The 23319-nt window shown below is 33.7% G+C and overlaps 1 protein-coding gene across 2 annotated transcripts in view; it reads left to right on the forward strand.

The window, feature by feature from the left end:
- The window catches only part of LOC114326804 (origin recognition complex subunit 1), an 86901-nt gene that overhangs the window by 49431 nt on the left and 14151 nt on the right, over positions 1 to 23319 (forward strand). The window contains exons 7-10 of one of the 2 annotated variants that reach the window (XM_028275252.2): positions 4413 to 4523; positions 9674 to 10024; positions 18924 to 19077; positions 21529 to 21642. In XM_028275252.2, the coding sequence (XP_028131053.2) occupies positions 4413 to 4523; positions 9674 to 10024; positions 18924 to 19077; positions 21529 to 21642 (730 nt within the window). The remainder of the gene's footprint in view (positions 1 to 4412; positions 4524 to 9673; positions 10025 to 18923; positions 19078 to 21528; positions 21643 to 23319) is intronic. The other variant, XM_028275253.2, reaches the window with a different exon arrangement.

Genomic DNA, 23319 nt, shown 5'->3' on the forward strand with positions numbered 1-23319 from the left:
AAATTACAATTGTCATTTTACTATATGATATTGTAAAAATACGTTCACGATCGATTACTTTTGTGTCAAATTATCTTTATTCGCTTCATTGATTGGTTATCTATTTAGAGTATTGAAATCGCCAATCAATTATACATCTATAAGTATAAGTCCGTTTTAATATGCAAATACCCGCCAAGGAATACATAATTTTCTAAGTTCAATGTATGATAATCACAGAGGTACGTTTTTTTTCAGTCACTTCCAACTGTAATGCGTTTAGTCCAGAAAGCAACTGCGCATCCGCTAGGAAAAATATTCTAATTCGGATTTTTTGCACAATCTTACTCAAAAAGGACTCCTTTTAACAAATTTGCATGTTGCCAGGACCAAAAGGTGGTCAAAATTTTTTTAAACGTTTTTCTTTGTTTTTTCCTAAAATTATTTTTTTTGCATGGATAAAAGTTTTTTTAGGTTTTTTGGATCATTCCAAACAGAAAAGGCCTGTAGTGACTTTTCTCTAAAAATGATAGTTTTTGACAAATAAGCGATTAAAAATTGAAAAATTGCGAAATCGGCCATTTTTTACCCTCAAAAACTATGTAAAAAACTGAAAATTTGAATGTTGCCAAGGTAGATAGATATTCTTTAAACATTGATTGATGAAATCCCGAAGGGTTTTTTGCAATATAATATTCAAAACTCCTTTGTTTTTTAATTGCTAATCAAGCGTGCGCGACACTATTTTCCACCGACAGTATGGTGCAAATGAAAGGAATAAATTCGTTATTTCGTAAACCGGCAACTTTAAGGAAAAATCCCGAAACAGGTCGATTTTTATTTTTAAGTTATGATATTGTGGTATATATGGTATACTAGTGACGTCATCCATCTGGACGTGATGACGTAATCGATGATTTTTTTAAATAAGAATAGGGGTCGTGTGCTAGCTCATTTCAAAGGTTCTTCAATTATCTATTCAGTAATATAAACATTTACATAATTATTTATACAGGGTGTCCAAAATTTTTTTATTAAATTAAATTATTTGACAAAAAAAGAAGTAGAAGGACACCCTGTATAAATAATTATGTAAATGTTTACATTACTGAATAGAGAATTGAAGAACCTTTCAAATGAGCTACCACACGACCCCTATTCTCATTTAAAAAAATCATCGATTACGTCATCACGCCCCGACGGATGACGTAACTATTATACCATATATGCCACAATATCATAACTTAAAAATAAAAATCGACCTGTTTCGAAATTTATCCTTAAAGTCGCCGGTTTACGAAATAACGAATTTATTCCTTTCATTTGCACCATACTGTCGGTGGAAAATAGTGTCGCGCACGCTTGATTAGCAATTAAAAAACAAAGGAGTTTTGAATATTGTATTGCAAAAAACTCTTCGGGATTTCATCAATCAATGTTTAAAGAATATCAACCTGCCTTGGCAACATTCAAATTTTCAGTTTTTCACATAGTTTTTGAGGGTTAAAAATGGCCGATTTCGCAATTTTTCAATTTTTAATCGCTTATTTGTCAAAAACTATCAACTTTAGAGAAAAGTCACTAAAGACCTTTTCTGTTTGGAATGATCCAAAAAATCTAAAAAAAACTTTTTTTCATGCAAAAAAAATAATTTTAGGAAAATAAAAAAAAAAACGTTTAAAAATTTTTGACCACCTTTTGGTTCTGGCAACATGCAAATTTGTTAAAAGGAGTCTTTTTTGAGTAAGATTGTGCAAAAAATCCGAATTAGAATATTTTTCCTAGCGGATGCGCAGTGGCTTTCTGGACTAGTTAGAAAGAATTCGATAATCTGTGACGCATTGAAAAAAGGGTTTGGGATGATCTGTTGTACTTCTTATTTGATGTGTCATTGGTCAATGTGTGAAAACGTTACATTTGACATTAGCTTATACGAGGTTTGATCATTAAGTTCCAGTACGTTTTAAATTACTCAATAATGGATTCATTATTTAGAGTTACTCAGCTTAAACTTTCCTATTTTCCGATGCTCAATTGCTTTAGTGTTGGCGAAGTTACAGCTCTTTTTGTAAAAGTTCTTTGCTTGTTTGACGTTTTTGATATATTATAATAGTTCTAACTAGATCGCTCGTCTATTATTAACCCCAAATTTTATTATTAACCTTTAAGCCCTTTAGGCTTAAATAATAAATCAATAATAGTGTAAATTTAAAATCGCGACTGAGTTCCTTCACCGCGTTAGGCGCCATCTTGAATTTAAAGAAGAGCAGTTTTTGCTCAATATCTAAAAAAAATTCAACTTTTCTACAAAAATGGTAAGGACTGAAATTATTGTAAATGTACATAAATAAAAATAGAAAGAATTCTATTTTATACAATTTTGGTCTCTTTCATTTTTTTTGCTCAAATCCCCTGGGCACTATGGTCTTACATTACAGTTTGTCTAACCTAGGAACAAGTTTGACAAAATGTACTTATATCTCAGGATTGAGGAGCGCTGTAGCCACAGCACAAATCTCACCGTATGATGAGTCAGTATTTTTAGTCTGGGCAGATTATCGCAGAATAGGTCATTGTTGGGAAAAGTTATTTACCAGCAATGTTATTGCTGGAATCGAATCTTATGATTGTATATATTAATAATAGAGGTATTCAAAGTCCGCAGATAGTGTGCTACTTTTTTTATAAACAAAATGGCGCCCGAAAATCGTGTTTTTTTTTTAATTTTTGCTCTATAACTCCAAAGATTTTAACTTTACACCAAAAACACCCAAATAAAAATTCACCGTAATTCAATTCTGCATAGAGACGTGTTTTCCCGATTTATTTCGACGAAAATTTTCCCCGGAAAATGAGGGTTTTTCCAACAAAATCTGTAATTTTCAACTAAATGTTTAGATAAGTAATTGTATATCAATAATTAAATAACATGGTAATATAAAAGCTCTTTTCGTATAGATTATAATTCCAGAAGCCGATGGAAATTGAATGAACAGTTTAGCAACAATTGAATTGTTAATTAAAAATTTACGGTCGCTATAATAACCACAATAATTATAAATTATAAATTATTATAATAATTATAAAGATGGCTCTACCCGAGTTACTTGGGAACAAAAAAAGAATGAAGAAAATTGCTCCATGGGAAGCCGAGAAAATGCATTTTTTTAACGTATACCGATTTTAAACTTTGAGATTACATTTTCTCCAACCTAATTTTTGATTGGAATTTTGCTATTTTTGTCAATTTTCACTCGTAATATCAATAGCTTTTATTATAATAATATATGAGTATTTTAAAGATATGAAAATTGGTGTGGAGAAACAGGACAAAAATAAGAAGGCGATGGTTCGAAAATTATGATCCTGTTGTTTATATCTTTGCCGTAAATGCCGGTCAACTTTGACCGGTTGTATCTTAGGAACCACTCAACACAATTAAACCTTTTTTTCTTTTAAAAGAAGCGTCCTGCGCCGTTTTTTTTCCCAATACCTTTTCATGATTTCATTTAATTTAATATTTCCCGAGATTTCTATTTGTTTATAAGCCACAAAATTGTTTATAATTTTAAAATATTCCTGAGGCCGCTTAAATAGTCCAATTTCAATTCTGTAAAGTACATTAGATAGGTACAGTGTCTTTTTATAAAAAAATCATAGTTATTCTTATGTATCAATTATTGTGGTTATTATAGCGACCGTAAATTTTTAATTAACAATTCAATTGTTGCTAAACTGTTCATTCAATTTCCATCGGCTTCTGGAATTATAATCTATACGAAAAGAGCTTTTATATTACCATGTTATTTAATTATTGATATACAATTACTTATCTAAAATTTTAGTTGAAAATTATATATTTTGTTGGAAAAACCCGAATTTTCCGGGGAAAATTTTCGTCGAAGTAAATCGGAAAAAACACGTCTCTATGCAGAATTTAATTACGGTGAATTTTTATTTGGGTGTTTTTGGTGTAAAGTTAAAATCTTTGGAGTTATAGAGCAAAAATTGAAAAAAACACGATTTTCGGGCGCCATTTTGTTTATAAAAAAAGTAGCACACTATCTGCGGACTTTGCATTCCTATATTATTAATATATACAATCATAAGATTCGATTCCAGCAATAAAATTGCTGGTAAATAATCCTTGTATTTTGCTAATTAGCCCAGAGTATTTATGTTTGTCCAAATGCGCATGCGCGTATGCGTTTATGTTTGTGAGCGTGTCATGTTCTATCAAATTTACAGTTAGTGACATAGTTCTCACTTTATTTACGGATTTTTTTGGTTGTACCTTATCCACACCTGTCCTTTGGTCCTATAGACCCGCCTGTAAAATTTTGAAATTGCAAAATAAAACCAACCATTGTAAAAGGTAGAATTAATTTTTTTATTTTACCAAATTTTAACGAAATATTCTTTGTTTTCTTTAGGAAAGACTTAAATAACAAGTCTGTTACCAATGTTTTGCGAGTGCATTTAATGAAGTTAAATGTCAGCAATGAAGACAATAGTTGTGGCCAAATTGACAGTGATGAGGCCAGGTAATGCACAAAACTTGTCGTATCACACTGCCTTAAAAATGCATGTTATCATAGCACAACATTAATCTTCTGCCATTGGCGTCTCTCAATGGAGACTAAATATCATCCCGGGTATTTTTATTTTATCCACTGCTGCTCTAAACGGTTATTCTTCCAATACTTATTTTAATTTTTCATTGTATTATATTTAATAATTCATATTTATTCTCAATCATCATATGGCCCAAGTTTCCTTGTTTTAATTATTTTTTATGTTCCTCTTCTATCAGAGACGAGATTTCTTTAATGCTATTCTAATTTTATTTACAACTATTTCTAAACAGTTCGTTTGTGGTGTAAACTCAAATCCAAACCGCCAAACCCAAATCTGCAATTTACACTTAATGTCATTCCGTTTTTATTAATGTGCCCATTGAGGCGATAGTGTCCTGTTAGGAGACCTACTGGACCAACGTCGGAAAAAAAGTATTTTAAGACAACTGGTTCTTTAATATATTATTCCCTATGCTTCCTCGAACACCGTACTGGCCATCTGGCTACTGATACAGGTTGCGTTCATTACTGCGCAGCACACTAATACAGGTAAATATATCGAATTTAAAATTATTGTAAGACGAAAAATTTTTTTGTCTATTAATTTTTAAACATTATTAGAAATATGAACTAAACTTACGTGCATAGAAATCGGCCCACTTAAAAATTTGGTCATTTTTGATGTCTCATATTTCCTAAACCTGTCGGCCGATTTAAGTGATTTTTTGAACGTGTTATAGCCTGATTCTTTAGAAATACCACTGGAATAATATTGTTGCTTAACAGGTAAATTTTCATTGTATACCGGGTGTACCAATCAAACTGTGTTTTTTTTATCAAAGTTCGCATCACCCTGTGGAATATTCTATCATTTATAAAATACTGAAATTAAAACCCAACTATAGCCTCAGGTTTTCTTAACATTATGTTTTTTGGTTCATTCGTTTATGTTGGGTAATAAAAAAGTTATGTACTTTTTTATTATTCATATAATTTTATATTCACCATTAGCGTGCATATGGGTAATAAGATTGGTCATATTACACGTATGCGCGCTAATAGTGAATATTAAATTCTTAATTGTATGTCAAAAAATGTGCAATAACTACGTCTTAAAAACCACCAAATTTTATTGGCATATCTCAACCGGTTTTAAAGCAATAAAATAAATCGTCAGTTTGTAAGAAAAAATTCAACATCCCGTATCTCGGAAACGAAACATTTGCGGACATACGTTTATAAAGCCAACTGTCATTATGTTTTCATGCAGAATTATCCCTTAAAGTTTCTCGCACTTATTTAGAAACACCGTGTATTCGCGGTGTGCAAGTACTTGGAAGGGATACGCGAAACGATCATGCGCGAATAGCGGAGAAATATTGCAACTTTCTTAAATAATTCATATTGTCAATTGAAATTGTCAAATTGACGTATATTTCATACCTTCTGTCATTCAAGCAGAAAAATTATATATTGCTCCACAATATTGATATGATATGCAATTATTATATAAAGGTAAATTTAATTAATTGTATTTTGCTTGCAATACTGCATTTTAATAACTAAATTTATTTACTACATACAATTGTTTACGTTTGACAAACACAACCTAAATCTTATTTTTTCTTCTTATTATTTTTTTGGACTATGGCCTTGACAATTATCCAGTAACCAGGACCATATGATTGGCCAATATAATTAAAAGTGCGAATAAAAGTTCAGAGCGTAGAAATAGGTGTCGCTTTTCCGAACTTGCACGGTCCCAATTGATGAAGAACATGTGTAGTTGTTAAAAGTACCTATTTTTTTTATTATCCAACATAAACGAATGAATAAAAAAACATCATGTTAAGAAAACCTGAGACTATAGTTGGGTTTTAATTTCAGTATTTTATAAATGCTAGAATATTCCACAGGGTGATGCGAACTTTGAGAAAAAAACACAGTTTGATTGGTACACCCGGTATACAATGAAAATTTACCTGTTTAGCAACAATATTATTCCAGTGGCATTTTTAAAGAATCTATAACATGTTCAAAAAAGAATGTGTGTGTACTTTGTACGCACGTAAGAAGTTATACTTCTATTATATGATTATATGATTATATGATTATAAACGAAATTAATATACTTTTTATTTATATTTTATTTAAATATTAAATTAATTTATACTTAATACTTCTCAAACATTTTTATTAAAACAGTGCCAAAAATTAAAATAATAAAAAAATAAAACACACACAAACACATTAAAAATGCCACAAATGATTTCTGAACATTAATTGTCGGAAAAATTTTTAACTAAATACGTATTTTCTGAAAATAAAATTATATAATAAATATACTTACAATCATAAAATGTATAAAAAAAATAAAAAAATAAAAGTTTCTATTGGGATTCGAACCAACTTACCACGCGGCTGGTATTTGCGTTGTATTGGGATTCACCCGCATTAAAACTGCACCACAGAGGCAGCTTGTCATTATGTGCGAAGATCGTCTAACTAATCAGATTAACCTTTTGACATTTTTAACTTATGTAAATCAAATTATTTTGATTTTGAATTGAAATGATTTAGAATTGAAAAAATACAACAAAACATAGGGTAAGAAGACAATATATTAGGTGAATATTGATATAAATTTTGATGGTAATCAAATTATGTAAAAAAAAGTATTACATACTACTTATGTATTTTGGTAGGTTCAAGGTAGGTATCGGAGCCCGTATAACGACTAATACATTTCGCAATCACTTGCGTCGTGCAAAGTGGCTATGTTCAAATATCATAACAAAATTTGATCAACTATTTATAAAACACTTACCAGTGAAAGATTCTTTAGCTTTGAATAAGCGAGATCTGCGGCACTCATACTAGGCACAGTTTGATGAGCTTTCACATTGGCATGCAACAATCATCTCTTCTATGTAAATAAGTCCAAAAATATAATATGAAAACTATTTAAAAAGGCAGTATAACCATTAACTAACTTTTTGTTTGTTGTTTCTCTTCCTACAAATTTTAAAACGCAACAAGCATACATTATAACCAAACACAGTCCCACAGCTGTGCCACAGCTGCCATATTGGATAATTTTTGTCATGTCATTTGAACATCCAATCAGAACAAAGTTATAATGCGCATGCGCCCGGTCGCTAGGTTTTCCCATATAAAATTTCACCGTCATTACGCCCGTAAAGAAGTATAACTTCAAAAATCACTTAAATCGACCAACAGGTTTAGGAAATATGAGACTTCAAAATTGACCAAATTTTTAAGTGGGCCGATTTCTATGCACGTAAGTTTATAATTGCCAGACATTTCTGCGGTTTAAAAAGTAATGACAAAAAAATTTTTCGTCCTAAAATAATTTAAATTCAATATACAGGGTGATTGATGATTGTGAAAGCTCAATAGATCTGCTATAGTAATAGATAGCAATAAAAGTTAATAACAAAAATTGTAGCCAACTTTCAGCTTCACATTACAAAATTAGTTAGAATGTTACAGGGTGTTCGATAACAGTGGCAGACCAAACTTATGTTTTTTTAAATGGAACACCCTATATTTTATTTTATATTCGAAATCCTCTTAACTTCCCTATCACAAAAATATAAAGGTTTGTTATGTTATATAGGGCTTTCACAAAGTTATAACCATTTTTTTTATGAAAATCGTAACAAGTTCAGCCCCCTGTATAAATAAAAATAAGCACAACAGTAATGGTTTATTGGTGCCATATTTTTTTGTTAGTTGTGAAAATTTTTAAGAATTGTTGATATTGCTAATTTTCCTTATATCGAATACAGGGTGAGTCAAAACGCAAGTACATTCTTTTCTTAGAAATTTTAAATGAAACACCCTGTATTTTATATCACCATCGAAAATTATCATTACCGCACTTTAATTTTTGTATAATATTCCCTATGACTAAATTTGTTAATTTTCGAGATATTTTCATTTTTCAGAGCAAGTTATTAAATTAGGGTGTTCTATTTAAAATTACTGAAAAAATAATGTACTTGCGTTTTGACTCACCCTGTATTCGATATAAGGAAAATTAGCAATATCAACAATTCTTAAAAATTTTCACAACTAACAAAAAAATATGGCAATATCAACCATTTTTATAAATTTTGACAATGAACAAAAAAATATGGCACCAATAAACCATTGCTGTTGTGCTTATTTTTATTTATACAGGGAGCTGAATTTATTACGATTTTCAAAGAACATTGGTTATAACTTTGTAAATACTCTGTATAACATAACATAGCTTTATATTTTTGTAATGGGGAGGTTAAGAAGATTTCGAATATAAAATAAAATATGGGGTGTTCCATTTAAAAAAAAAACAAGTTTATTCTGCCACTATGTTATCGAACACCCTGTAACATTCTAACTAATTTTGTAATGTGAAGCTCAAAGTTGGCTACAATTTTTGTTATTAACTTTTATTGCTATCTATTACTATAGCGGATCTACTAAGCTTTATCACACTAATCAAACACCCTGATTTTGTATTTACCTGTACAGGTACAGGTGTGCTGCACAGTAATGAACGCAACCTGTATCAGCAGCCAGATGGCCGGTACGGTGTTCGAGGAAGCATAGGGAACAATATATGAAAGAATCAGCTGTCTTAAAATACTCGAAAACGTTGCTAGCTCTTTGACCATACGATAATTCACAGATCATTCTTGTTCGTATCTAGTAAATCTTTGGATCTCATCTTTGAAGGTTCATTGATAAAATCCTTCGAATTTTTGCGATCCGTTTGTTCGTACCATTGGTTACGTTTCATCCATTCCACCCAGTCTATTGTTCTGAGCTTCTGAATGTTTCTTTTGCGCCTTTCCTGGCAAATAGGTACGCTTTTTCGTTCCCTTCAATGTACTCTGTATCTAGATGTATTTCAGACTAATTCACGCTGTTTTCAATTTTTAATTAAAACGGTTAAACCTTAGGTTTTGTTACGTATTTTGTCAATAACATAAAATATTAACCAAGTTACTAACAAATCAAACTTTAACACATCCATTTTTTATATATTCTGTTGAATGATTTTAAAGCTTAAACATAAGTATAACTTTTTCATATATAACTTTTTATAGCACCCCTAAAAAAGTGTCTAGAAGAAAAGTATCCACTCCAAAATCCACGAAGACTGCTGTAAGAACTCCTCGATCTGTAAAAACGTCAAAAACGGTTAGTAAGAGTCCAGAAAAAACTCCTAGAGGCACTCCAAGGACTCCTAAAAATACAGCCAAACTTATCAGGGAAGGGATTGTCACTCCATCTATGCAAGAGAGAAGTAAAAAAATAAAAGGCGATACTACACCGTTGATGAAGGCGAGGAGTCAGCTACATGTTTCTTATATACCTGAATCATTGCCATGTCGAGAAAAGGAGTATTGTGATATTTACAATTTTGTAGAAGGAAAATTGCTGGATGGTTGTGGAGGGTAAGTTTTGTTTAATATTTAATATTTGTTTAATTTTGTTTAATGTTTAATTTTATTTGAAAATTAAAATTTATCAGGAAGAACTACTGGAATTGAAATGTCACATATCATTTAGCAGCTTTTTTTAGATAAAGTCATGTCATAAAAATAGAAGATTGCGTTGTATACAGGTTTCGAACTTATGCAATCAAAATCCAATTAATTTTAAGTTAATCTGTTTAACACCGTAGACGTCTCAGTTAAGGAGGGGGGATAGGGTTTGAACATTTTTGAAATTTTCGATTTCTTCTACGCCAACAGCGCAGTGAGAAACATTCAACAATTGTTCCCCTTCCCTTTTCTAAATTACTCCGCGATTCAAAAACATTCCGGTGTGCATCACTTTACGATTTGATAGACAAAAGTGAGATTTGAAAATAAAAGTTGTCAACTGCGTTTTTCAAAGACGGTGGACATTGTAACTCAAAAACTACTTGACTGATCCACCTGAAATTTTGCATAAGTTTTCCTTAGACATTTAGCGAAGTAACGTTCTCGAGATATTTTTTGTTTTATGTTTATTTTTTGTTTAAAAATAATAAATATGTTGATTTTCACCATTTTTTTACCAAAAATTTTGTTATTTTGACTTGACAGCGTTACCTCGAGAAAACCATAAACTAATAAAGTCTTTTTAAATTTTTTGTTTCGCATGATCCATGACAAGTTTTGACGTCCCCGCAAAATCCCCCTTTTTTAGGTGTCTGTAAAAATTTGCCACCGTTGCGTTGGCTTGTTTTTCAATATTTGAATATTCTTTGAATTGTACTGAATATGTTTATTTAATTTAAAAATAAAATAATTGAACCATAGTTTCAAAAAAAAGTTCTCAAAAATGTGCTTGAAATGTTGATTTCAAACCACCACCACCCCCTCCCCCTCTTAAGATCTTAAATCATCATATTTTATGACTACAGGTGTCTTTCTATTTATGTCGGAATATGAAATCAAAATAAAATTTCATAGTTTATTAGTTTGTTTTTGTTTTAAAATTATTTTTATTGGAAAGTAAGGTCATTTCATATAAAAAATATTACGGTGTAGATAGTTTCTGTAGTATCAACGCTGTAGTGTCAACAATTTTTGAATTTTTTAGTATAATAATCCTGTATGTCACATGTATTCTCCCTATTTCGAAATTTTATTGTACTGCCCTTTTATCTTTATATTGAACCATACTTATCTTCCTTAACAAAAGTGTTTTCATTGTTTGATTATGCACAAATGTATGTGTTCTAGTAATACCTGTTGTACCCATGTATACACTCGGGTACAAAAAATCGATCCACTGAAAATTTGGTCATTTTTGATGTCTCGAATTTCCTAAACCTGTTGTCCAATTTAAGTGATTTTTTTACCATGTAAAATTCATGCCTTATTCATTAACAATATCGCTGTAATAATATTGTTGCTAGACAGGTAAACTGTCATTGTATACCGGGTGTACGAATCAAACTGTGTTTTTTTTTCAAAGTTCGCATTACTCTGTGGACTATCCTAGCATTTATAAAATACTGAAATTAAAAACCAACTATAGCCTCAGGTTTTCTTAACATTCTGTTTTTAAATTCATTCGCTTATGTTGGATAATAAAAAAGTTAGGTACTTTAACAACTGGCCAAGTTCGTCATCGGTACAGGGTGTTTCTAAATAAGTGTGACAAACTTTAAGGGGTAATTTTACATGAGAAAATACTGACAGTTTGCTTTATAATAATATGTCCGCAAACGCTTCGTTTCCGAGATACGTGTTCAATTTTTTTTACAAACTGACGATTTATTTATTGCTTTAAAACCAATTAAGATATGCAAATCAAATTTGGTGGGTTTTAAGACGTAGTTATTGCACATTTTTTGACATCCAATTAAGAATTTTATATTCACTATTCGGGTAAAGTACCCGAAAAGTTAGGGGGGACCGTTATTTACCGCTAGAGGAGTTAAAACACGTAGGCGCCTTATATATCGTACAAATATTTTAAACACGAGTTAACTCGGTTAAGCGAAAATAGAAACGTAGTTTAAAACCGAGTTAACTCGGGTAAGCACGTTAAGCGGTTAAGGGGTAATTTTACACATAAAAATAATGACAGTTTGCTTTAAAATCATATGTCCGCAAACGCTTCGATTCCGAGATACGAAATGTTCAATTTTTTTTACAAACTGACGATTTATTTATTGCTTTAAAACCAGTTGAGATATGCAAATCAAATTTGGTGGGTTTTAAGACGTAGTTATTGCACATTTTTTGACATCCAATTAAGAATTTTATATTCACTATTGGCGTGCATGCGGGTAATATGATCGGTCATAAAACCCGCTTGCGCGCTAATGGTGAATATCCCACCACCACCAAGGGAATTGGAGGAGCTGATGAGAGACTGCAGAGGCAAAGGATCACAGATAATCATCGGTTGTGACTCCAACTCACATCACATCAGCTGGGGGAGCACCGGAAACAACGAAAGAGGTGAGCACTTACTACAATTTATTATGGAATATAATTTAGACATACTAAATGTAGGCAACAAACCTACCTTTGTGACTGCTAATAGGAAGGAGGTTATCGATATAACGATGGCGACTGCATTTGCAAGCAGCATCGTTAGGAACTGGCATGTGTCTGATGAGGCGAGTTTCTCAGACCACAGACACATATACTTTGAAATAACGGGCTATGAGCACGAAACAGAGACTTATCGAAACCCCAGGAAAACTGATTGGGAAGCGTATCAAGAAGACCTGACATATAGTTTTCGTGGGGCTATAAAGAGGATAAGGAACACAATAGAGCTAGATATGGCTACTGAACAATTTCAGGATATAGTCATAGAAGCATATAAAGATAACTATCCCGTAACAGTGAGGAGCTCCAACAGGAAAGTGCCCTGGTGGAACAATGAACTTGCTAAAAGAAGGAGAGATGCGAGAAAAGAATTCAATTCTGCCAAGAGATCAGGCGAGTGGAGCGAATATCGCAAAGCTCTGACTGAATATAACAAGGCTCTACGGAAAGCCAAAAGAGAATCATGGAGGAAGCACTGCGAGGAGATAGAACAGACTGCAGTAGTGGCTAGACTCCAAAAGGTTCTCTCGAAAGAACCTAAGAGCAATATCGCCACGCTCCAAATGGAGTCAGGCGATTACACACAGACCAGTGAAGAGACGCTGAGGGAACTGTTCAATGTTCACTTCCCTGGGTCGGTCACCAGAATGATGACACCAGAAGTTCTACAGCAAGAAGGACCAGTTACCATGAAATATGGAAATAGGGGAAGCTGGAGAGCTGCAAAAGAGATGGTGACACCAGACAAAATAAAATGGGCAGTAAGTTCATTTAAACCATATAAATCACCGGGAACGGACGGGATTTATCCTGTACTTTTGCAAAAAGGTACAGAAGCAATGTACAAGCAAATGTGTACAATACTTCGTGCAAGTATTGCGCTGGGGTATGTACCAGTTGCTTGGAGGTCGACAAGGGTAGCATTCATACCTAAGCCTGGTAAGGGTGGACGTATGACTGCGAAGTCCCTTAGACCAATAAGTCTGATGTCCTTTGTACTAAAGACATTGGAAAAACTGGTAGATAGACATATTAGGGATGGAATATTGGTTGAAAGACCAATAGAACAAGACCAATATGCATATAGGCCAGGTGTATCAACAGAAACAGCACTGCACCATCTAGTACGGAGGGTGGAGTATGTTCTGGAAAACAAAGAGGTGATGTTGGGAGCCTTTCTCGACATAGAGGGAGCCTTCAACAACACCTCATTCGATGCAATCACAAAGGCTATCCGGCTGAAAGGAGTGGATGAAATAAGCTGCAGGTGGATAGAATGCATGCTTAAAAGCCGCGTGGTATATTCGACACTGATGGGCGAGACCATGTCAGCACGGGTTGCCAGAGGATGCCCACAGGGAGGTGTATTATCTCCGTTAGTGTGGAATCTGGTTATGGACGGACTGATTGGAACGCTCAACAGGAAAAAATATAATGTCCTGGGCTATGCAGATGATTTTGTCATTCTGGCTCAGGGCAAGTTCAATACAACTGTCAGGGATAACATGCAACAGGCCCTGAATGTAGTATCAAAATGGACAAGTGAGGTAGGATTGTCCGTAAGCCCTCACAAATCCAAAATAGTAGCCTTCACCAGAAGGACAAAATTAGAGGGAATAGGACCTGTGAATCTCATGGGGATCTCCCTAAAGGTGGAGAGGGAGGTAAAATATCTCGGAGTCATAATAGACTCAAGGCTTACCTGGAATCAACACCTGGAACGAATAACCAAAAGAGCGATGGCCACTTTAATGGTGACCAGACGCACACATGGCAGAACATGGGGACTTAAACCGGACATGATGTATTGGATATACAACATGATGGTAAAGCCCACAATAACGTATGCAGCATTGGTCTGGTGGCCAAAGGTGCAACAGAGAAATGCTATAGAGAAGTTAGGCAAGATACAAAGGCTTGTCTGTCTCAGCATAACAGGAGCAATGAGAGGCACACCAACTGCAGCAATGGAAGCCTTACTAGACCTTCCTCCCTTACACATCACAGTGAAGGGCGAGGCAAGGATGGGGTTACATAGACTGCAGGGTAATCAAAGCAAAATTGCAGTGGGCAAAGGACACTGCAGCATCAATGATATATGCGGGGATCCAATATGGGAGATGATAACAGACCATTGTATCCCCAAATATAAAATGGAAATACCTTTTCAGGTGGAAATACACTCCAGAGAGGTATGGGAAGATCCTGGCAGACATCTGAAGTATGAGGGCCACACCTGGTATACAGATGGGTCCAAGACAGAAGATGGTTCGGGATCAGGAGTATATAGTGAGGATAGGAACTATAACGGTTCCATCCCACTAGGAGAATATACCTCTGTATTTCAGGCGGAGGTATATGCAATCCTGCACTGTGCACGGATAAACAGATTGAGGACTTATACTAATAAGAGAATCAATATCTGTTCAGACAGCCAAGCGGCCTTGAGGGCTTTAAAGAACCCAAGGATAACCTCAAGGCTTGTATGGGAATGCCGCGAAGAACTTGACACCCTGGCGGAACATAATGAGGTAAAACTCATTTGGGTGCCTGGACATCAAGGGATCGCTGGTAATGAAAAAGCTGACGAACTTGCTAGACGAGGATCAGCAACAGGATACTTCGGTCCAGAACCGGCACTGGGAGTGCCCAAAAGCACAATCAGAGACCGATTAAGAGGCTGGATACGAAGACAGCACAAAGAATACTGGGAAGAAATTTTCACGCAAAAGCATGCGAAGAGATTTATACCTCAGACATGCGCAAAAAGAGCTGAAGAACTGTTCAAAATGAACAGGAATCAGCTCAAAATTATTACAGGTTTCTTAACTGGACACTTTCCAGTAAAAGGACACCTACACACGATAGGACTATATAACGGAGATCTCAGCTGCAGACTATGCAATAGAGAGACCGAGACAGTCAGACATTTATTGTGCGATTGCGAGGCGCTGGATCGTAAGAGACAAGCAATATATGGAGACTGCAAACCAAGTCCGACAGTGTATGGCACTAACCCAATGGACCTTTACAGGCTAGTAAAGGGCACTGCATTATTGGATTGGGTGTCATGAGAACAAATGGAAGGAAGCACAATAAGCTGAAAAGCTGCAGTGCCACCGGGGTGCATGCACGGACGGCTTCCGGAAGAAAAAAAAAAAATGGTGAATATGAAATTCTTAATTATTGTATGTCAAAAAATGTGCAATAACTACGTCTTAAGACCCACCCAATTTGATTTGCATATCTCAACTGGTTTTAAAGCAATAAATAAATCGTCAGTTTGTAAAAAAAATTGAACATTTCGTATCTCGGAATTGAAGCGTTTGCGGACATATGATTTTACAGCAAACTGTCATTATTTTATGTGTAAAATTACCCCTTAACCGCTTAACGTGCTTACCCGAGTTAACTCGGTTTTAAACTACGTTTCTATTTTCGCTTAACCGAGTTAACTCGTGTTTAAAATATTTGTACGATATATAAGGCGCCTACGCGTTTTAACTCCTCTAGCGCTAAATAACGGTCCCCCCTAACTTTTCGGGTGCTTTAAACTATATTATATGGTTATCCAAAGTGTACGAAATGTAATCTGCAACATCTTCACGTCTGGCCCCCCTAAAAATTTAAATTTTTATATGGGCGCCCGTGCCCACTTGTTTTCTCGTTTCTAATTTTAAACTTTCTACGATCCACTGCCGACTGGGGTGGGATCACGATGAGTAGAATTCTATTTTGCTGACGTCACGTTCTGCCCTGACTGTGACGTACCTCTGTGTGTAACCCCTTGTTTTAGAGTGTATCACACTGTTAGCAATATTTAACATTATTATACTTGAATAATTACGATTTTCTTCTCTTACTTGTAGTATTTTGTATGTAAAAAGTTACGACCGAGTTAACTCGGGTGAGCGCATGAGGGTATTTGTTAGTTTATATTTTTCTAATAAAATATGCGTTTTTTTACTTAAGATTATATCTAGTGACAATAGTCTTGTTCGTAGTTTATTTTACTGTAATAAAATAAATAGGTAATTTTTTGACGTATTTTTGCAAATAAATGTGTGCGTTAAGCGGTTAAAGTTTGCGCACTTATTTCGAAACACCCTGTACTGATGACGAACTTGGCCAGTTATTAAAGTACCTAACTGTTTTACAACATAAGTGAATGAATCTAAAAACAAAATGTTAAGAAAACCTGAGGCTATAGTTGGTTTTTAATTTCAGTATTTTATAAACTCTAGAATAGTCCACAGGGTGATGCGAACTTTGAGAAAAAAGCACAGTTTGAGATTCTTACACCCGGTATACAATGACAGTTTACCTGTCTAGCAACAATATTATTACAGAGATATTGATATCGGTATTGGTAAAAAAATCACTTAAATCGGACAACAGGTTTAGGAAATTCGAGACATCAAAAATGACCAAATTTTCAGTGGATCGATTTTTTTGCATCCGAGTGTATCTGTTGAATTATGTTGTATGTATTATATTGTACTAATTTGTGCTTGTTAATATGTACGACGACTCTTCACCCTCAATTTTCAAGTCACCCCCAATGTCAAGTAAACATGGCCGTGAAAATATCGCAAGATGATTCACATAAAGAGCATTCAAAAGTTATAACCATACCGGAAATCGTCACACTTTTTGACATGGAATCATCAATGCACAATCGAAACCAAATGGCAATCTAAGCAACAGATATGAGGCGGTTTTGCAGTTCCAAAGAATATGAGGACGTTTTCTTTCTCTAACGAAACTCTGAAAGTGCTACAGCATCCACTCTATTCTCCAGGTTTGGATCCTTTTGACTTCCGCTTATTCTCAAAACTGAAAATATTCTTCGCTTCTCAGCGTTTTTTATTCACTACGGAAAAGGGGTAATTTTTAAAGCATTAATTGTCGTTTTCACTATTAGACCAAAAACTTTTCAGACCAGTTTCTTATATTTAAATTGTATAATATAGTCTAGGCGCCAAATAGAGGTCACCGTGTCCTTTTCAATTCTGATGGACAAACTCAACGGTTTCTTATGGTTTTTTTGGATAAACAATTTAATTGTTTGTAAGGCTCTGGCTCATAAACTAAAAGAGATAAAGAAAATGTTTCAAATAAAATTTGTTCCTTAATAAAAAACGAAGAAAAAACGGTTACTAAATTTAAATCCAATAATTAGAACTCAAAATATTGTAAAATTAGTGCACAATGCAAATTGCAAAATAAGTATTTTTACAACTTTTATCGATCGTAACTTGGCTTATGCGCATGCAAATGAGCCTTAGAAGGTCTCATTTTAAAGATTAATTAATAGGCTTCCAAACAAAGTTTGCTAAATTACTTTATCTTCATTTGTTTTAAAGTTAGAAGTGTTTGAAGTTATAATTTTCTTAAAAAAATTGTACATTAATTTGTTTATAAGGGGTTCAAGCAAATTTGAGCTATAAACATTTATACTTTAATTTACAATAATGATAGAAGAACTCAAAAGGAACATTTTGAGCTTACGAAAATGTTCGTAAATTAATTTTTGGCCAAGATATCGATATTTTGGCTACGAATTTCGTCACTTACTTGCCTGTGAGCCGATCTTGCGCCTCATAGCGCGCCATTAAAATATCGATATCTTGGCCAAAAAATAAACATACAAACATTTTCATAAGCTCAAATTGTTCCTTTTGAGTTCTTCTATCATTATTGTTAATTAAAGTATAAATGTTTATAGCTCAAATTTGCTGAAACCCTTATAAACAAATTAATGTACATTTTTTTAAAGAAAATTATTACTTCAAATGGGTATAACTTTAAAACAAATGAAGACAAAGTAATTTAACACACTTCTATTTGGAAGCCTATTAATTAAGCTTTAAAATGAGACCTTTTAAGACTCATTTGCATGCGTGGAAGCCGAGCTACGATCGATAAAACTTCGAAAAATACTTATTTTGCAATTTGCACTGTGCACTAACTTTACCATATCTTGAGTTATAATTGTTGGATTTAAATTTAGTAAACGTTTTTTTTCTTCGTTTTTTATTAATGAACAAATTTTATTTGAAACATTTTTTTATCTCTTAGTTTATGAGCCAGAGCCTTATAAACAATTAAATTGTTTATAACAATTTTTTGACCAATCGGATCGAAATCCACCCTCGAAATTCGTAATCAGCAGCCAAAAATCCATAAGAAACCATTGAGTTTGTCCATCAGAATTGAAAAGGACACGGTGACCCCTCTGACGCCTAGACTAATATGTTAACTGTATTTTGTATTCAATCTATATTTGTTGCAGGTGTATGTATATCTCTGGAGTACCTGGTACTGGTAAAACGGCGACTGTAACTTCGGTAATGCGACAATTAGAGTCTAGTAAAGGTGTTCCCAAATTCAAATTTGTCAACGTTAATGGAATGCGTCTAACAGAACCTAGGCAAGCTTATGTTGAGGTATGACTGATTTACTAATAAAATGCTGTGACAAATCTTACCATCAAAATCTTTTAGACCACCCAACCGATATATTAGTATAATTAGCTTCAATCTTTCCTAATAGTTCTCGGTTGTTAATGACTTTAGTTTTATCAGAATTTTCAGAGTTTTCATCTAGAAACTTAATCCTTTATAAACAAAAGAAAAAAGTTTTTTCTCTGATTCTGGCCTTGGTTTCTAGAACCTATAGACACGTAATTGTATAACTTATCACTAACTCAGGGGAGTAATGTGTAGTGTGTGTGTTGAGTAAGTGTCTTGTTACTTTGCAAAGTCGACGTCATTGTCTTCGCAAAGAGACGCTAATTGTATCCGAACGTCTGCGGTCCCTCCGGTGAGTACCGATCCCACAAGGACAGAAACTATTTTCATTTACTAACTTATAATAAATGAAAAATTTCTGACCCTGGTGAGATTCGAACTCACTAAGAAAAAAGTGATTGATAAATTGATTTAGCTATACAGTTATGAGCACACTAATAACCGGCAAAATAAAGCAAAATATGGAAAACATAATATATTAAGTTGTGAGATAAAAAGAGATGAACCTACTAGAGGTGTTATTTTAGCGATGGTAACTTATAAGTTAACATTATATTGAATGTTTCCCACCTTTAGACGTATCGGACGAGTTTGAGAAATGCCACTGTCACAGTGACAGTTTTAGTTGAAATATTCGTCTGATACGTCTAAAGGTGGGAAACAATCAATATAATGTCAGTTTATATGTTATTATTGCAGTTAACATCTCTACTAGTTTTATTTCTTTTTATCTCACAATGGCAGCTATGTACGCCGTTGCTCCCGCTTGGCGGCGCTAGTGTAGTTGGGGGTCAACGTTTTGACAATTCGTGAAGTTTGTGTATGGTGTTTTTGTTTACGATTTAATAAATAATAAATTATGGCAGAAAAATACGAATCTTGGACTCTTTGTACGTTGAAAAACGAATTGAGGAGAAGGAATGCGAGAGTTACTGGAAAAAAGGAAGCTCTTTAGCAGCCTCCACTGTTTATATAGCCATCTATTTCCTAACTGCCCTGTCCCGGTTGCTTAGTCTCTTGTTGCCACAAGATCAAATTTATATTTTTTGGTTTCGTTTACTTGATTCTTCAGTTTTCCTTCCTTGGATGATTCTCTTATATTCCACGTCGCCATTTTAACTAGTTATTCTTTATTACCATTATCTCTTTTATTATTTTTCGATTCTCGTTTCCGTTTTCTTTGCCGGGTCATCTTTGTTGGGTTTCCTAATACTGCATTTAATTTTAGTTTTTTGCAATGTCTTCCTCTATTCTTTCCAGCTGCTCCTTTTCTTTCTTCCATTTCCATAATTCACTGTTTATTGTCAGTTTTTGGTACCCTCTTTTTGTGCTATTTCCTTTGATTTTCTCTCCCTTAGCAATCCTTCTAATCTTGGCCATTATTTCCCTTTCCGTCCTTCGTCAGATCATCATTTATGTATATTCTTTCTCTCATTTGTTTGAGTTTCATCTTATTTTGCATTACTTTGGTCTTTTCTGTCTTGCTATCCATCTCTACCAAATATATTTTGTCTCCCAGCTTTCTTTCTTCATTAACGTTTACTTCTATTCGCATTTCCTTTTCTATGAATTTTTCTACCTCATTCCCTAGCCAGAGTGGTTGATCGGTGTCAATGTGCAGTCCTTGAATCGCAATATTTTTCCTTCTTCCCTCTCTTTCTAATTTTTGTATTCTTTATCTTGATTGTAATTGATAATTGTAATTGATTAATATCTTAAAGTGCCTTTTCATTAATAAGTTTCAGTTCTTTCATTTTCTTTCGATATGCTGGAATGCGAAAGTTACTGGAAAAAAGGAAGCCCTTATCGAAGGGTAAGCTATATTAATCATCGTCTTAATATTTTATTTCTGTAGCTCAGACCAAAATAAAAATATTGATGTTGATCCGAGTTTTATAGTGAAGTATTCGATTTTTTACAGTCGAATCCAAGTGCAATACGTAATATGTCTCAACAAAATGTTTATTACAGATACGTGCATTTATTGTCGGCAGATATTTATCATTTTCTTATTGCTACACTCTACTTTTTTCTCATCAGAATACCTTTTGGAAACCTGTATCCTGATGTTCTCGATAAGCACAAAGGCACAGCACAACATTGACGCATTTTATTTTCTCAAATTAAATTCACACAGCGAAACAAATATGCAATATTTACTTACAAATAGATTGATTTGAATAGTTGACGTAAGTTGACGTGACCTCCAACTACACAAGCGCCACCTACGTTGAGCTTTCCAGATTAGCTGCCATTTAATACGTTTCCCATCTTTTGCGCTATTTTGTCGGCTTTGTACTCTTTAAATTATTTTGTAAATTATATTTTTTGTAATCAATTTAACATTTTGTAATCAATTATTTTCAGATTTTGAAACAACTTACAGGAAAAACAGTTTCATGGGAACAAGCTCAAAATAGTTTGGAAGAAATATTTGTTAAGTCTAAAAAGAAAGAATCTATAGTTATGTTAATAGATGAGGTAAGAACTGTTTTATAATCGTCGTAAGATATATTATTTTTACAGTATTAGGGTTTTATGTCTATGAAAGGAACATTCTACCGTCCTAAATTAAAACGCGGTATCTGCAAAAAATTGAAAATCGAGTTTTTGCTGTACCTATGTGGTTTCCTTGTGACCTTATTTATGCTTCTGCAATGTCTGAAAGTCGTATCATTTTATTTACTACCAAAATAAACAAATTGGAATATGCCGTATGTGCCAAATTTCAATAGTTGCTTAATTAAAATGGGATATCTAGAAAGTACTCAACTAAAAAGCGGTATGTGCTAGCGAGTATCATGTACTTGCCGCGTTTTAATGAAGCACAGCGCACTTACCGAGTTTTTATCGAGACTCGTGTTGCGACCTCGTATTTTGAACATTTAAGACATGTAGATATATTGGGTATATAATAAACAATTATAAGCAATTTATTTTTCTTCTTTGGTAACTATTTTTCCTTGTAAAAAATCCTATTTGTAAATAAAATGCAGATACGGCACTATTTCTGATCCAGTAATAATATGTCCGTTGCTCAATTAAAACACGGTATATGACTTTTTATTTACAGCTTTGATAAAAACATGACTTTTTTTAAGAATATATTTTTAAATAATATTCAATTATCATTAGAATATGGTTTGCGTTAAAAAGTTGTCAAAACATATAGAGTCCTGAGAAAAAACTTTAAGATCCGATTTCTCGGTTTTAAGTTGGCTGCACATACCGCGTTTTATTTGAGGACGGCAGCATTAATCAAATAAAAAGAAAATTCTGCGGTACGATCGGCAGTACTGCGGCATTCGTAAGATAAATTACTCAAATGTGAAATTTCCGAAAGTATTTTTAGAATAGTTTAAATATTATTACCTGATACGGCGTTAGTAAGGTCTTTAGTTGATATATAGAGTGTCCCAAAAGTAGTGGAACGGTCGAATATTTCGCGAACTAAACATCGAATCGAAAACTGAAAAATACGTGTTCAATCATTTTCAAAAATCTATCCAATGACACCAAACACCAATCCCCACTACACCCCCTGGAGGTGGGTTGGGGGGTAACTTTAAAATTTTAAATGGAAACCCCTAGTTTTTCTTGCAAATTTGGATTCGTTACGTAAAAGTTGGCAACTTTTATTCAAGACGTTTTTTCGAACTGTGGATAGTTGGCGCTATAATTGGGAAAAACGATTTATCCTGATACCATAGGTAAATTAAAGAAACGGTCTAATATCTCACGAAATACACTTCCAAATGAGAAACCAAAAAACAGATTTTTAATCTTTTTTGAAAACCGAATAACACCAAACATGACCCTCCAACCCACCCTCTGGATGTGGGGTGGGGGTAACTTTAAAATCTTAAATAGCAACCCCCACTTTTTATTGCAGATTCGGATTCGCCATAAAAAATTAAGCAACATTTATTCAAAACATTTTTTAAAATTTTTGATAGATGGTGCTAATAAATCGAATTTTTCCAATTAAGGCGCCATCTATTGACAATTCTAAAAAATGTTTCGAATAAATGTTACTTAATTTTTCATGACGGATCCGAAACTGTAATAAAAAGTGGGGGTTGCTATTTAAGATTTCAAAGTTACCCCCCACCCCACATTCAGGGGGTGGGTTGGAGGGTCATGTTTGGTGTTATTCGA

The sequence above is a fragment of the Diabrotica virgifera genome, chromosome 4 (genome assembly GCF_917563875.1).
Source record: "Diabrotica virgifera virgifera chromosome 4, PGI_DIABVI_V3a".
NCBI lineage: Eukaryota > Metazoa > Arthropoda > Insecta > Coleoptera > Chrysomelidae > Diabrotica > Diabrotica virgifera.